Source organism: Herpailurus yagouaroundi, unplaced genomic scaffold (genome assembly GCF_014898765.1).
Source record: "Herpailurus yagouaroundi ecotype Mexico unplaced genomic scaffold, PumYag 186, whole genome shotgun sequence".
Taxonomy (NCBI): Eukaryota; Metazoa; Chordata; class Mammalia; order Carnivora; family Felidae; genus Herpailurus; species Herpailurus yagouaroundi.
Window position 1 is genome coordinate 6,437,076 of NW_024412417.1, and position 15,143 is coordinate 6,452,218.

Genomic DNA, 15,143 nt, shown 5'->3' on the forward strand with positions numbered 1-15,143 from the left:
TTTTAAGAGTTGAGGAGAAAGTACCTCCCTGGTTGAAGAGTAGACATTTGACTTGTAGTCATTTCATCAAAAATATCACAGTGGGGCAAACTACGTGTCCTTTGTATACAATTTAATTTTGATAGATTTTTTTTTTTTTAGGTGATGATAATCATCATTTCCTTGGTATGAGGTAGAAAATGGCAGAAAATATTCTGGCAAATAAATAAAGAACATCCTCTTCTCTTACCAAATAAAGTATAAGGAGACACAAGCAATGGAGTTGGGCTCGCATCATTGTGGTTTTCTGTATTGAAACTTCTGTGAATAAACCAGAGATAAAAGTGATTAGTTACCAGTCGGTTAAAATCACATATTTCCAACCAGAAATGATCATGGAACAATATCCAGTTATAAACCTAGTAGAATGGGATTTCTAAAGGCCAGCTTCTTCTCGTTTTGGAACCACCCAGCCTTCCAGAAGCTTTATGATGCCTCATCCATAGCAACACACAAGTCAAAATCCCAAAAGAAGCTCATAGTAATTCCATTTCTTTACCTGTTTCACTTTATTATAATCTTCTCCATTTCAGGGTCATAAATGGTAGAAAATAAGTACAGTTTTCACTTTTATTGTATGCATGGGAAAGATATGCTTTGGCAAATGCCAGGATAACAGATACTAAAATTTTAGTGATTCTGATTCAAAGTTGCAAAGACATGAGCTTCCTCCAGCAGAAAGAACCCAAGAACGTTCATCATCCTTCATTCAAAGACTTCACCAGCCACACTTCGGTCTTCTAAACACTGTTGCTAACTAGGCAATATGCCTAAGGGAAAAGTATATTTCTTATTACTCCAAAAGCAACCAAATAAGAATCCAAACTCTGCCCTTACTCTCTTCTGTTCAGCATTATTCCTTTCTTTCTTGTGGCTTCACATTTTTTCAACATTACAACTTTCACTCTGAGACACATCATGACGAACTGATTTTTAAGATCTGATATAAATTTTCCACATGGGCTATAAAGCAGGGTTGTTGCCTATCATAATACTGGACTGCTAAAACAAAACCAAAAAAATTGGTAAAATGGAACATGTACCCATTTCACCAAAATTCCAATGAACTTATATCACTAATATAGTCACCATGAAAATATGGTTATTGAAATTCTAACCACTCTAAAAATGTAGTCCCTGACATTTTAAATTTCTTACATTTGGATAGCTTATATTTGAACTTTATAAGTACCACACGCTAACCGATTGTGCCACTGGAGCTCCCATATTTGAACTTTAAAAAGGTAAATGTACTATACAATTTTAGCCTCGCAAATGCCTTAAGAGATAAAGATGGAAATAAGCATTTGTTAAGCAACATCTAGGAGGTAGATTTGGGAGGAGCCTTTACAAACAGTGTAACAGTGATGTAGACAGTGGATTCTGAGTCAGAAAGCCTGTGAGTTTCTCACAGACATAATGAGTTAGGAAATGTTATACTTATTTTATATATGAGGAAATGGAAGTTCAAAGTTAAGTGATTTGCCTAACACATAGCTAGAAAGGGACACTGCATTGCTTCCAGCCAGATCTGTCAGATCCCAAAGACCTAAACCTCTTTCAACTCTTTCTACTGTACTGTGTATAATGTGGGAGCTGCAGAGATATAGATATAGGAACAGAGGTATGGAGATACATAAAATGTATATATTGTTTCTACATGCTAAATCAATGAAGCAACTATTCCCAAGGTTCTACAGCTATGTTAAGGAAGAGCTAGAATCAAAACCCTTCAGGAAAATCAGATTCATAAATTCTATGAATGTTTAGAAATGAGCTTTTGCAACAGAATTAATTTGGTCGTTGTGTTCAAACATCATTTTAGAATTGGCTCATTATCTTAAACACAAACAAGACATTTTTCTACTGCTTTAGCCTATGTGGTTTGGAAACACATGGAAATAAATAACAATGCCAGGCTGAAGCATATTGCAATACTAAATATATATATATATATATATATATGAATCAATTATTAAATCTAACTAGGTTTGTTTGGTTTTTTCACATTGGAAAAATTCACATGATCAGCTGTCACCAATGTTTTTAAGAGAAGGGGTGCCTGGGTGGCTCATTCAGTTGAATGTCCAACTCTTGGTTTCAGCTCAGGTCATGATCTCATGGTTTGTCGGTTCAAGCCCCACGGTGCACTCCAGACTGACAGTGTGGAGCCTGCTTGAGATTCTCTCTCTTTTCCTTTCTCTCTGCTCCTTTCCCACTTGTGTGTGCACTCTCTCTCTCTCTCTCTCGCTCTCTCTCTCAAAAAAAAGTAACAAAAAATAATAATTATTATAAAAAATACTTGTAAGAGAAGTGAAAATATACATGATAGTGGCACACTTGGGGATCATTCTCCTCAAGCTCCACAGCATTCAAGAGCTTTCAAATACTGGTCCCAACTTGCTCTTCCAGCCTTATCTCCAACTCCCTTCCCACCCTCAGTAAAGCTGTCTACCAGGATGGACTCTGCACCCGAGATTTCCTGTCTCCATGCTTCGGGGCTTGCTGTCCTCCCCACCCAGCAAAAGGCCAGCTGCAATAAAGGGACAGATAATATTTGCATCAGGAAGCTGGATTAAGATTGTCCTTCCTGACCTCTACTCATACTACTTGTCATACCTTACCTCTAGTTCCAACTTGTTCATTTATTTCAAAAGCATTGAATTATTATAAAAAGCTCTCATATGCCAGATACCATGCTAAGAACTGGGATACGCAAATAAGGGGTAGCTCACGGAGCTAGAACCAAAATCCTACTTCCTTCATGAAATCGTCAGTGACTTCCAGCCAGATGTATCTTCCTCTTGAAACCCCTCCTGCATTTTATTTTTTTATCATTTATTTATATATCCGTGTTATTTCCTCTACTAGGAAGCACAATCCTTCAAGACAGAGGCCTAATTTTATTTTTTTATTTAAAAAAATTTTTTTATTATGTTTATTTTGAGAGAGAGAGAGAGAGAGAGAGAGAGAGAGAGAGAGAGAGAAAGTGTGCGCAAGCGGGGGAGGGGCAGAGAGAGAGGGAGACACAGATCCAAAGCAGGCTCCAGGCTCTGAGCTGTTGGCATATAGCCCGAGGCGGGGCTCGAACCCACAAGCTGCGAGATCATGACCTGAGCCAAAGTCTGACGCTCAACCAACTGAGTCACCCAGGCGCCATGAGGCCTAATTAAAAAAAATTTTTTTTTTTTTTTTACCTCTCACAGCTTGTCATACTATGCCTTGCATATATTAAGCCCTCAACAGATGTTTGTTAAATTCTAAAACATTTTAATTGTCTAACACTGATATCCTATGAATTTTGTCCAATCTATAAGAGCTTTCAGAATAAACACAAATTGTTAAAGGAAGTTAATTTGGAATTTAAAGATTTGTTTTGATGCAAAGTAATACATTTTTATCGTTGGTGAAAAGGCTTGCTTCTCTTTTAAATACACTAACAGATTTCTGCTCAGTAAATAGGTTAAGGACTGGCCAATACACATCACCTCTTCCTTGAGCTGACTTCTTTAGTGCTTTTAATATCCCAAAGACATATAAATTGAATGATAGAAAAGCAAATGAAAATAAAATAAATGCCTTATTTTAGTCAGTTGCTCAGACAGGCCACCATCTGGGATGCTTTAAGGAATCTAAAACGTAAAAGTAGCAATGCACTTATCCCTTATTTTGTCAGTCATAGCACAGAAAGGTTTCCAGTGAGCAAGAGAAGTAATTGCTCTCTGCTGCCATGCCTAGGGTTCCATGATTTATTTGCAGACAAATATACCCCACAGTGCGGTTGTTGGGAACACGGACCCCGGAGTTAGACTGGTTGGTTTGGATCCTGGCTCCTCCAGCAACCTGTCTGTATTCCTCTGTAAAGCAGGGATGATCATAGTACTTACCTTTGAGATTTATGGGGTTCAATGAGTTAATAGTTTGAACAGTGTTCGTCACATAAAAATTCATTCTGCCACCTCGTTCCCTTAGTCAGAGCTTTCAGCACTGTCCTGTAGAACGTCTCCTTTCATCATCCCTGGCGTTTGGAGGCCCCCATAATACTCAAGAAGCAGCCTTCACAACCAAGCGAAGTCGTGAGACAAAGCCTTTATCTGAATGCATCAAGGCAAAAGGCACTAATGCTGGGATTATGCCAGAGGAGGACTTTAGCCCCTCAAACAAATCTTGCCTATATTTCCTCTGTGCATGGACGTAATTCCACTAATGAATATCACATCCTGGATCATAATATTGCTGGAGGGAAACCATAGTTTATAACCGCAACTGCCTAAAACCACCACGCCACACACATTTGATAGATTTCCTCACAAACGCTCCTTAGAAAAGGATTGGAGTGTATTTCTAGATAATTCAGTGACATTTTAGCTGCCCTACCTGAAATGGTTGATCCAAAGATCTGCTTAGAATTTTTGCTATTTGTTGGGGTTCCCCTCAGGCACAAAGACTAAATTCAGACAGTTTCTATGGCAACTATCTGTGAGGCCAAGCACATCCTTAGCAACACAGGTCAAAGGTTTTGTGGGAAAGGGGGATTTTGAAAAGCCACCACCACTTGCTTTAACCATGGACCATCGGCAAATACAGAATCAGGGCCGCTGGCCTTGCTGTTTACAGCTAATGCCTTGATTCACCACAGCCCACAAAACACAAATCCCTCTGCATCCTGAATCTGTGTCCAGCCGGAAGAATAGCACGAAGGCAGCTAACACTTACTGAAAACCATTTGCCATGCACAGGCTAAGACTTCTATATGCGTTACCTTATTGATTTCTCATAAGAACCCTCTGAAGCGGGTATTGTTAAAATCTGCCTCTTAAAGATCAAAATTCTAAAGGTGAGGGTTAAAGAGGTTAAGAGACGTGCCCGAGATCACACTGCCTGGCTAATTCTACACCCATGTTCTTTTCATAAACATAATGAGACATCTAGTATCACTTAATCCATTACACATCTTCCCACAAATTCAAAAACCTTTTTCTTTTTCCTTTTTTTTTTTAAACTCTGCTGCTCTTCCTCGTCAGAAACCGATATGATGCCCCCTGCTCCGAGGAACATTAGCCTAGGAGATCTAGTTCCTACAGAACACTTATTCCCGTATCGTACCATCTCTCCACATTGCCCCGCTGACCTTCACCTTAGCAGTCTCCTTTTTTAAATTTTTTTTTAACATTTATTTTTGAGAGACAGAGCAAGAGCGAGGAAGGGACAGAGAGAGGGAGACAATCTGAAGCAGGCTGCAGGCTCCGAGCTGTCAGCACAGACCCTGACGCCGGGCTTGAACCCACAAACTGCGATGTCATGACCTGAGTCAAAGTCGGCACTTAACTGACCGAGCCGCCCCGGTGCCCCAGCAGTCTCCCATTTTTTAACCAAGCCAGGTGTTATGTGTTGGATAGCGCCCACACCCAATTCGTATGCTGGAGTCCTATCTCCCAAGGACCTCAGAATGTGATGTTATTTGGAGATAGGGTTTTTACAGAGGTAATGCGCTTAAAATGAGGTCATTAGGGTAGGCCTTCATCCAATCTGACTGGTGTCCTCATAAAAAGGGGAAATTTGGACACACAGACACACAGAGAGGGAAGACAATGTGAAGAGACATAAGAAGAAGATGAGCATCCAGAAGCAGAAAGGAGGGGCCAAAAACAGACCCTCATGACCCTCTGAAGGAACCAACCCCTGCTGACACCTTGATTTTGGATGTCCAGACTCCAGAACTGTGAGATAATAAATGTCTGTTGTTTAAGCCACCCCATCCGTGGTGCTTTGCTTTGGCAGCCCTACCAAACGAATATACCAAGGAACTCTGCTTTTGACTAAGAAAGGCACTGCCATTCCAGGACAGAGGTGGCCTCAGAAAGGGCTGTCTTCAGTTATTATACATGCAGTGCCCCTGGCAGGCCTCTCAGGGCTCCGTTCGAAGCTTGATTGATTCTCCTGCTGGGCGCCAATTCCTCCAAGAGGCATTTTTAGACACTCTTGTCATTTCCCCCTTTATTTGAGTAAGGACGTGGAATTTCTAGATCCCAAGTCTCCAAACCTTCAAGTAACTCAACACACAAGCATTGATTTTCTCCCCCTTGCAAAAAGCGAGAAAGGCAAACCTTAAATAGAGTTAGTCATCGCTCATCCTTCACAGAAAAAAAAAAAAAAATGAAGCATTAAGGGCTTTGAATTCAAATAATTTACCCTGCTCAAAGGTTGAACTATGCATTTCTAAAGAACAAAGGAGGTGCAGGAGGGAAGGACTAGAAAATTTGTTTTCATAGGTGATGTGGGCAGGAAAGGATGTGACTGGACTTCATAATACTGCCAGGGCCCAACAGCACCATATATCCTGTGTACCATTTCTTTCATCTCTGCACTGTATATTGCTAAGAGCTCCATAAATTATAAAGCAAGGCCAGATATGAATAAAGATCAGATTAAAAGCCTGCTCACACCATTGTTCATCAAGCAATGTTCAGATCAATCATGCCCATCTTGTCGGTCTTGCTCACAAATCTCTGGCACCAATTACATCTCTAAAGGTCTAGAAAAATCACAGGAAGATCTGATCAATTTGCACTCTTGACAAATTAGGGACCCAATTAAAGCGGCCATTAATAAGCTAGAAGTAAACAGGCAGGCATAAAAGCAGGGCCGCTGCCTCATCCTTCAGACTGATTTAGGAGGAAGGAAAGAAGAAAATGAGGGATGGACGCCCACCCCCGGGCACACAAATAGAAGCACTTTGTTCTCTCGCTAAGCTTTGTAACGTAGATATGCCAACATTTCAGTGTATGAAAATCTGGATTTACACATCTGCAAAACTGAGAGTGATTATTTGTATCAATAGGTTCGTGGTCAAGATAAATGGGCTCACGAAAGATAGACGGCCTCCCCCAGGACTTAAAATGTTTTTAATTTATGTGATCAATTTAAATACAAATGACTACTGGAATCAGTCGTATTAAAGAAGAAATGAGCTCTAAGAAACATTTTGAGACATGTGCTTATGCCTATTCCTGCCTAGCTTTATTCCACCCAACACTCCCAGGAAGGGAGTAAGGGAAGGGCAGCAGGAGTGAGGAGCCCTCTCCTCAGAGTCGCACAGGATGCCCCATCCCTGAATGAGAGGGTGGTCAGGGGAGGTCAAAGGGAAGGGAGGGCCCCAATGGGCATAGATGGATGCCTAGTCGTGGTGCTTGCCTGACATGTCAGGCAGGTTGGCCGTAAGACGTCAGTGTTGCCTTCCCTGCGATGTGCAGGTTGACGCCTCAGAAACCTCGGGAGGCCACAAGGGAAAGATGTGCTTTCCTCCGTATCTGTCAGAACATCGTAAGGGCCTTCCCTGGCCTAAAGAGGAGGCTAGGAATCATTATTTCTCATAAAAGATGGCTGAATTGCTTTTGACAAAGTGCTTTCTCATGATACAACAGTGACTTGTATATTATAAAGGACACAGACAAGTATTTGCCAGTATAATAAAATCACACATTCTGGCCTTAGAAATTCCTTGTGAGGTAAATCTAAATTAGATTTCATCCCAATGGGTTTGGACACAGAGATTAAAACAAAACAAAACAAAACAAAACAAGAATCCCTAAAACACTTGTTGTAATACTAGCTCATTTATAAAGTAGCCCTGAGGCAAGGGTTCTCATGACAAAAATGTACAGACATGCTCAACTATAGCAGGTTCACTTTCCAATCCCTGAATTAAATCATAATTGGCGGCTGGGATGAGTCAGAGAGTAAAAGAAAAATGAATTTAATTCTATCTTAATAAAGAATACCATGCCACTATGAAATCTCTCGTGAGTTAGTTTTTTTATAGTTGAAAAAAAAATTTTTTTTAATCAGCATTTTATGAGCATTTACTAAGTCAAACGCTTTGGATAACTTATTTCATTTAAATAGCACAACAATCCGGGGCACCTGGGTGGCTCGGTCAGTTAAGCGTTGGACTTTGGCTCAGGTTGTGATCTCACAGTTCACAGGTTCAAGCCCCACGTCAGGCTCTGTGCTGACAGCTCAGAGCCTGGAGGCTGCTTCTGATTCTGGGTCTCCCTCTCTCTCTGCCCCTCCCCCACTCGTTCTCTGTCTCTCAAAAATAAATAAATATTAAAAAATAGTAATAATAAATTAAAAAAATAAATAGCACAACAATCCTATAAGGTAGGTCCTGTTGTCATCCTATAGGGAAGGAAACTAAGCTCAGAGAGGTTGAGGAAGGGGCACCAATCTGACTGCACAGATCAAGCACAGAACCCTCCCTAGGATGAACAGAAAAGGTATTCATCCTTAGTTTAAACATTCTTTAAAACTACAAATCTACCATTTTGACTTCTCTTTATCTCTTTGTCAAGAACACATGTCTTAATTTTTAAAAATAATTAAAATATGGTAAGAAATTATTGATTCAGAATATCATGGACGAGAAAATTCCATATGTCAGTCTTAGAGAATCTTTTAAGAAAAATTAAGTTTTCTTTGTGCCACATACACTAACCGAGCATAGCTTGGGCTGCTATATAAGCTTAAGTGGAAAATCAACTTTTTTTTTTATTACTTCAACCACTAAGTAAATATCTGTTTTTATTACATTTATATTTACTGTACCTCAGTAAACATTGTTATTTGTTGTCACAAGTAACAAATAGGTAGATAGATACTCCCGTAACAAACTGAAGTACTTTTTCTGTGTTGAATCATTGAGTAGACCACAGAATGAGCCCCAGTCTAGGCTGGAGACCAAGGATTTCTGAATGAATGCAATTTTATGCCAACAGTTAAATCTATAGATTTTTATCCATGTAAACTAACACCCATAAAAGCACTTATTTGTGAGCCTTTGGAAAAAGAAGCAGGATGATTCGTGCTCAGCTTTCCTTCTCAGAGTCACCTCTCTTAACATGGAAGAAAAGTGGGGGTGCATTCTCCTTTCCAGGGACTTCTAAGTTGAGTTCCTGCCAGCACATATTTTGCTTTTCATAAAAGAAGGGAGGAGGCATAGGAAAGGTAACCTTCATCTTGAACAACAATGACTTTTCCCAGGGGTCACTGAGGCAAGTTTCAAAGGATGCCACACCCACTGAAAAACTTACACAGTTGACCCTTAAACAACTCAGGGGTTAGGGGCACTAAACCCCCGTGCAGTCAAAAATCTCCATACAACTTCTGACTCCCCAAAACCTTAACTACTAATAGCCTACTGTTGACTGGAAGCCTTATGATAACAAAACCAGTCAATTAATACATATTTTCTATGTTTTATTAGATACTGTACTCTTATAGCAAAATAAGTTGGGGAAAGAAAATATAAAGAAAATTATAAAGAAGAGAAAATACATTTATAGGACTGTGCTGTATTTATTGAAAATATTTGTTCCTAAGAGAACCCACAGAGTTCAAACCCATGTTGTTCAAGCGTCAACTATATACAAAACATCAGACATCAGAGGGGCTTTTAAATGCCTCTCATAAAAACATACAAACAAAAAAACAAAGCCCAATTGTTTCATCATTCTGTTATATCTTTGGATTTCATGTCCTTAGAATAGAATCTGTTGCTCTCTTGCCCAAAATGCCATTACTGTAACATTACTGTTGTTTTTCCCTAGGAAATGAAACAACAACTTTTCAGCTTGACCTGAATCACCTACTTGACCTTTTTAATGGACAGGAGAGCCAACTTTCATTGGACAGCTACCACATGGCAAGCAATGTACCAAATTCTTTACAAGCTTATCTAATTTATTCTCACAACTGCTTGGTTGGGCAAGTATCTCCATTTTATAGATGAGAAAATTAAGGTCCAGGGAGCTTAAGCAATCTGCTCAATGCCTGCTGGCTGGTAAATGATGAAACTGGCCTAACCCATCTGCCCAACCCTGAAGACTCATAAACTATATACCCTGCAATCTGCGATAAACCCTTACTCAGTGATTCTTTTTTTTCCTGGTGAGAGCTAAATGTCATCCATTTTTCTTGTCACCTAAACATGTGCTTTATTTCTCTTTGAAAGGATTTTTCACTTGCTATCTAAGTTTCTGAAGAAAAATAAAAACAAGAAAATATCAGAGAATGTATTGCTCTTCTAATCTCCTGTTCAGCATCCCCCATCAAAGACAGCATCTGTCCCGCAAAAGTCACCCATAATAAAGAAAAAAACAAGACAGAGGCAGAGACTGGACCTTTGAAGACACAATAGGCTGTACACAACTTGACATCTCAAAATAATCACTTGTTAGCAGATGGTACATCTACCAATGAGGTGGAAAGAAACACCAAAAGCTGACCAACACATACAATAAGTCTTGCTTTCCCAAGACTTGCTTGCAGGTCTGTCTGTTTCCAACTCTTTGTTTGTTCATTTGTTTGTTTTTGTTTTGTTTTTTGGTTGTTTTCAATTCTTATATCCAATACTTTTAAGAAAAGGGTTTCTTTTCTCCTATGCATTTCCCCTCCCCCACTGTGTCCCAGACAGTCCCAAGAATCCTAAATTTAATCTCAGTCTCTGAGAAGTAGATAGAATGCTCATTTTTTGAAGACCACATCTGAGAGAGAACACTTTTTAAGAATGAGATTCCAGTTCTAATTTCTGGAATACAAGAGCTCCAGAGCATCTTAGGTCTAGGCGCTCTTATATTTTAATCAGAAAGAATGGGTATAATACCCATTTAAACATCCCAAAACTCCATATTTTCTTTGTTTACACTGCCAAGCTTGATTCAACCAAAGATATTTCATTAAATTTATAAAATAGAGGCTAATTAAAAGAAACTGAGAAAGAAATCATGCTCCCTAAGCAAAACTTGTCACACCAGAAATAAGCTTCCCTTCCCTTCCCAGCTACATAGCACTCTTCAAGGAATAAATTTGTCCAGCAACTTAAGTACTCTCCCTCCACCATCTATTTTGTCATTCTTGAAGAAGTACATTATCAACATAGTTAAGACATGTCAACCCTTACCTTTCTGTAAGTAAATAACAAAATGGCCGTTAAAAGTTATTTTCTTCCATTCAGCTGTTGAGGCTCTTGCTGGGGCTTGAGAATCTCCCTGGAGAACACTCCCTCCGCACTGTTCTGCTTCCCCAGCCTCTCCCTTCAGACTTCAGTCAAACATTAACCATCCTATTAGATAGGTTTTATTGACCGCAGAAGCCATCAGATGTCATAAAAGGTATCATTGTATTCACTCCAGAAAAGAAGTGGGCTTGTACCAAAATAAGTTAATTCATACTCAATACATCTCCAAACAAGTATCTGAACTTTTGAATGTAGAGAAGTAAATTAGAAGACAAACAGAAGCCAAAAAGGGGACACACTCTATGTATTCAACTGCTTCTAGAGTGTGGGCTCCATGACATCAAGACTGTTTGTCCATATTTTGTACACCCAACATTTAGCATAGTGTCTGTACAGAAGGCTCAATCGACAAATTTTTGTCAATTCCATCGCAAACACAGACAGACCCACAGGGATCCATCCACGTCTGAGCAATGACGCAGTTCACGGATAACCAGCCTCACTCAGGAGACATTAAGAAATAACTCAGAAGGTGTGACCAAAGATGCAATCTGGCAGTACCTGCTTCTAAAATTCAAGGGTCCTCTTCAAAGTCGACATGAAACAACCAGTAGTAGCCTTCCCTCCAAACACAAACAAGTCCTTATTTTTTTTCTCCACAATTGAATAGATTTACCTAAAAATCAGGTTACTTCTTCCACTCAAAATGAGGTTTCCAATTAAACAATAAAAGCCAATAGCCCCAGATTTCTTAAGTCAAGTCATCTTTTAGGCTGATTTCTGATTCCCATCCTTCAGTCACTCTGGGAATCCACACTGAAGAGGAGAATCAATGTCACTTTTGTGTCAAATGTGTCACACTTTATCCGGTTTCTGTTGACTTTCTGATATTCATTTCTGGGCTTCTCCTGAGCTGTGTTATGCTTTCCATTTGTCTCTAGGTGTGCATCCAGTACAACCCACTGTCTAGATGGACTTCCTCCTTCTCAGATCCCTTAGGAAGCCCATGGTTGCTGTAAGCCTTATTTATCTTGAGGACCTTGAAAGTGAAACCATCTCGTCACATGCCAATGGTTAGCATATTCAGTGGATCAGCAGGTCTAGGAAAAATCCTTCCCCTTTGTCTCACAGCCAACATAACTATGTTTAAGGCAATGAGGTCAGTGAGGCTAAGCAAAATTCTTAACACCTCTGCCCTCCCATTAGTTAAATAAAATGACCTTGTTCTACAAAATCAAATAGCTCCCGCTTGTATATTTTACTTCCTGAAATCAATGACAAGATTCCACCAGCATGGCTCTAAAAGGAGTTTGCTTCTTTAGAAATTTTGAAGTAATGTATGCAAAAAGTACTTTTAAATCTATAAAGTGTTTTTTAAAAGTATATATGTATAACTTTTAGTCATCTTTCTCAGCAATATTATATGACTATGTTCATGGCATATCAGCTTATCAGTTAAAAAATGTTTTCTCACTTAATCTTTATGACATGTCTACAAAGTAGATTCCATTTTATAGGTAGAAAACAAAAGTTTTACCTTTTATCCAAATCACACAGCTTGATTATAGAATCAGGACTCCAAACCTGGTCTGATTCAAAGCCCAACCTATTCACCACAACTATAGAATCTGTCAAATTATTTTCCTTCTAGTTCCATGTGAGTAATATGAATATCCATAGGAAGAAAGCTCCCTGTGTGACACCATTCGTGATAGAAGATAGCCAAGTTCCCAAACAAGGCTTCCCTGTGCATTTTATGCTACTTCCAGCCTCTAGCTTCCAAGTCAGAGAATCAGATTGACTAAACTCTAAAAGGCCAAAGTCAGCCATCAGAAAAATCAGGGGTGCTTGGGTGGCTCAGTCAGGTAAGGGTCCAACTCTTGATTTTGGCTCAGTTCATGATCTCATGGTTCATGGGTTCAAGCCCCACATCAGGCTCCACACTATGACAGTGTGGAGCCTGGTTGAGATTCATTCTCTCTCTCTCTCTCTCTCTCTCTCTCTCTCTCTCTCTCTCTCAAAATAAATAAACTTTAAAAAAAAGTTTTTAAACAAAACAAAAAAAAAAAAAAGAAAGAAAAGAAAAATCAACAGGTGATTGCATGTCTGAATTATAAAGGCTTTTCCTGTGCTTTCCAGGATAACAGGTTAGCAAGGTTCTTATAATTTATAAAGTTGTCTGAATTTTATCATTCTATATGTTCTGCCCTGTGTTTTGGGATGAATACCATGGCATGTTAGGGAATTCATTTTCGTGCAAACATGAAACATTGTTAGTTCAGTAGTTTAATACTGACTCAATAATAAGGGGAATAAAGAAAATTTAATTGGTAAATTACTGATTGCCTTTATCAGAGAGAAGGAGATATAAATGATTTATATGATGGAAACACGTGAACAAATGAAAAAAGTGGGCAGATACTTCTAACTAATAGATTGATGGTGTTTAAAACATTTTAGCACTTTTGTCTATAACAATGTTTTAACCATTCCTTTAACGTTAGCCCTAGAAAATGTACAAATAGTGTTCTAATTTATAGACAATGTTAGTTAACAAGGAATAACTAACATTGGATAGCCTCCTGTGAGAAGTAAGAGAGATGATTCATGTGCTGTCCAGTTAACATAGGTTTACAACCTACTGGAAATATGTACACCCCCCCCCCCAAACACACACACACAATGGAGTCCCAAACCTTCAGACACTTCACTTCCTCGTTCTTCTTCTTCCCCTCTCCATTTTGTGGGCTTCTTTTCATGGGCTTCTTTTCACAGGCTTTGCAATGAGCATGGACCTTTTTATGGGCTTTGCAATGAGCATGCGCCGTAGAATAAAGGGAGGAGGGACTAAAAGTCTCTGCCTTACCTCAGAGAATGTACGTTTGTTCCAATCAGACTACTTTTTTCCTTACATGGGCATAGGTGATGTCTGGGTAAGGCTGTAAGCTCTGTAGTACTCAGCCAATGAGGAATCAGGGGAGGGACTTGCACTCTAGGAGATAAATTGCCTGCTGTGAGTGCCCCAAATGTGCCTGTCCATCAGACACCCGCTCTTGCAAGTCCGTTGATTAAACCCTTGCCTCACTGTGCTCCTAGTCCTTGCGTCCCTCCTTTGATTGGGTCAGTGGGCTTATCTCTCACACCTGCTAGATAAAAAGTCCGTGAAAATTTGGAATTATTCTTAAAATTCAAAGTATGTCACATTTCTAATATTTTTATTATTGAAATATCAAAGTAAATGAAATCTCTGAATTCTAAGTTTTTCCACTTATTATGCACTTGCATTTTAACATCTACTTTTTCTGTGTGTTACATAGCAGATATTTTGAGAACATTTATCACATGTTTATCAACACACAAGCCTCACCAAACAGAAGCGTATAAAAATATTTTTGAATTACTTATTTAGTATCTGTCTTGCTCTTGTTAACTTAATGATGGCACAAACTTTGTCTTCTGTAGGCACTCAGTAAATACTTTTTAGAATCAAAATCATTTCAGTTATTAATTCAAATGTTCAGGATTACATTCAGAGTCAACCAAGGCTCATAGGAACCCACCCAAATGGATGATTTTGCACCTCCTCAAACCAATATTTTACACCTTTTGTTTCACGTTTATTTAGTGAAACAAGGTGAAACTAATTTTCTGGTAGGGAATATTTTAGGTTGAAGCAAAGTTTTCCCTAGTTAATTTCACTGGCCAGGACAGTGTCCATTTTCTGATAAATTTAAGCAACACGACTCTCCTTTATGCAGCTCTTATACTTGTCTCTGGGCTTGTTTGAGTCTTGGTTTTTTGTGTTGTTGCTGTTGTTTACAGTGTCAGGGGAGGGGGGTAATTTCCCAAAGCAGAACACTTTAAGGAACCGTTAAATGATTTAAGACTCAGCTCAAATAAATCACTAGTTCCAAGTTAGAAACACTAAACCATACATAACTCTGTTGCAAAATCTTAGCTGACAGCCACCTGTGCTCATCCTAAAAATATTCAATAATATTCAAAAAATATTCAAAAAAGACAGTTTGAGGTTAACAAAGGTTTGGGATTTTTTCCCCTCACTACTTTGACTGAAGTGGACCCAGTT

General features: G+C 39.1%; 1 protein-coding gene across 4 annotated transcripts in view; it reads right to left on the reverse strand.

Annotated features, from left to right (window-relative positions):
* Positions 1-13,783, reverse strand: part of CDH17 (cadherin 17) — a 76,446-nt gene extending 62,663 nt beyond the window's left edge. The window contains exons 1-2 of one of the 4 annotated variants that reach the window (XM_040493991.1): positions 11,000-12,079; positions 230-300 (exon numbers count right to left, since the gene is read on the reverse strand). In XM_040493991.1, the coding sequence (XP_040349925.1) occupies positions 230-277 (48 nt within the window). In that variant the 5' untranslated portion in view covers positions 278-300; positions 11,000-12,079. Of the gene's footprint in view, positions 1-229; positions 301-4,416; positions 4,482-10,999; positions 12,081-13,752 lie in introns of those variants that run through there. The other 3 variants (XM_040493989.1, XM_040493988.1, XM_040493990.1) reach the window with 3 other exon arrangements.
* Between the last annotated feature and the right edge of the window lie 1,360 nt (positions 13,784-15,143).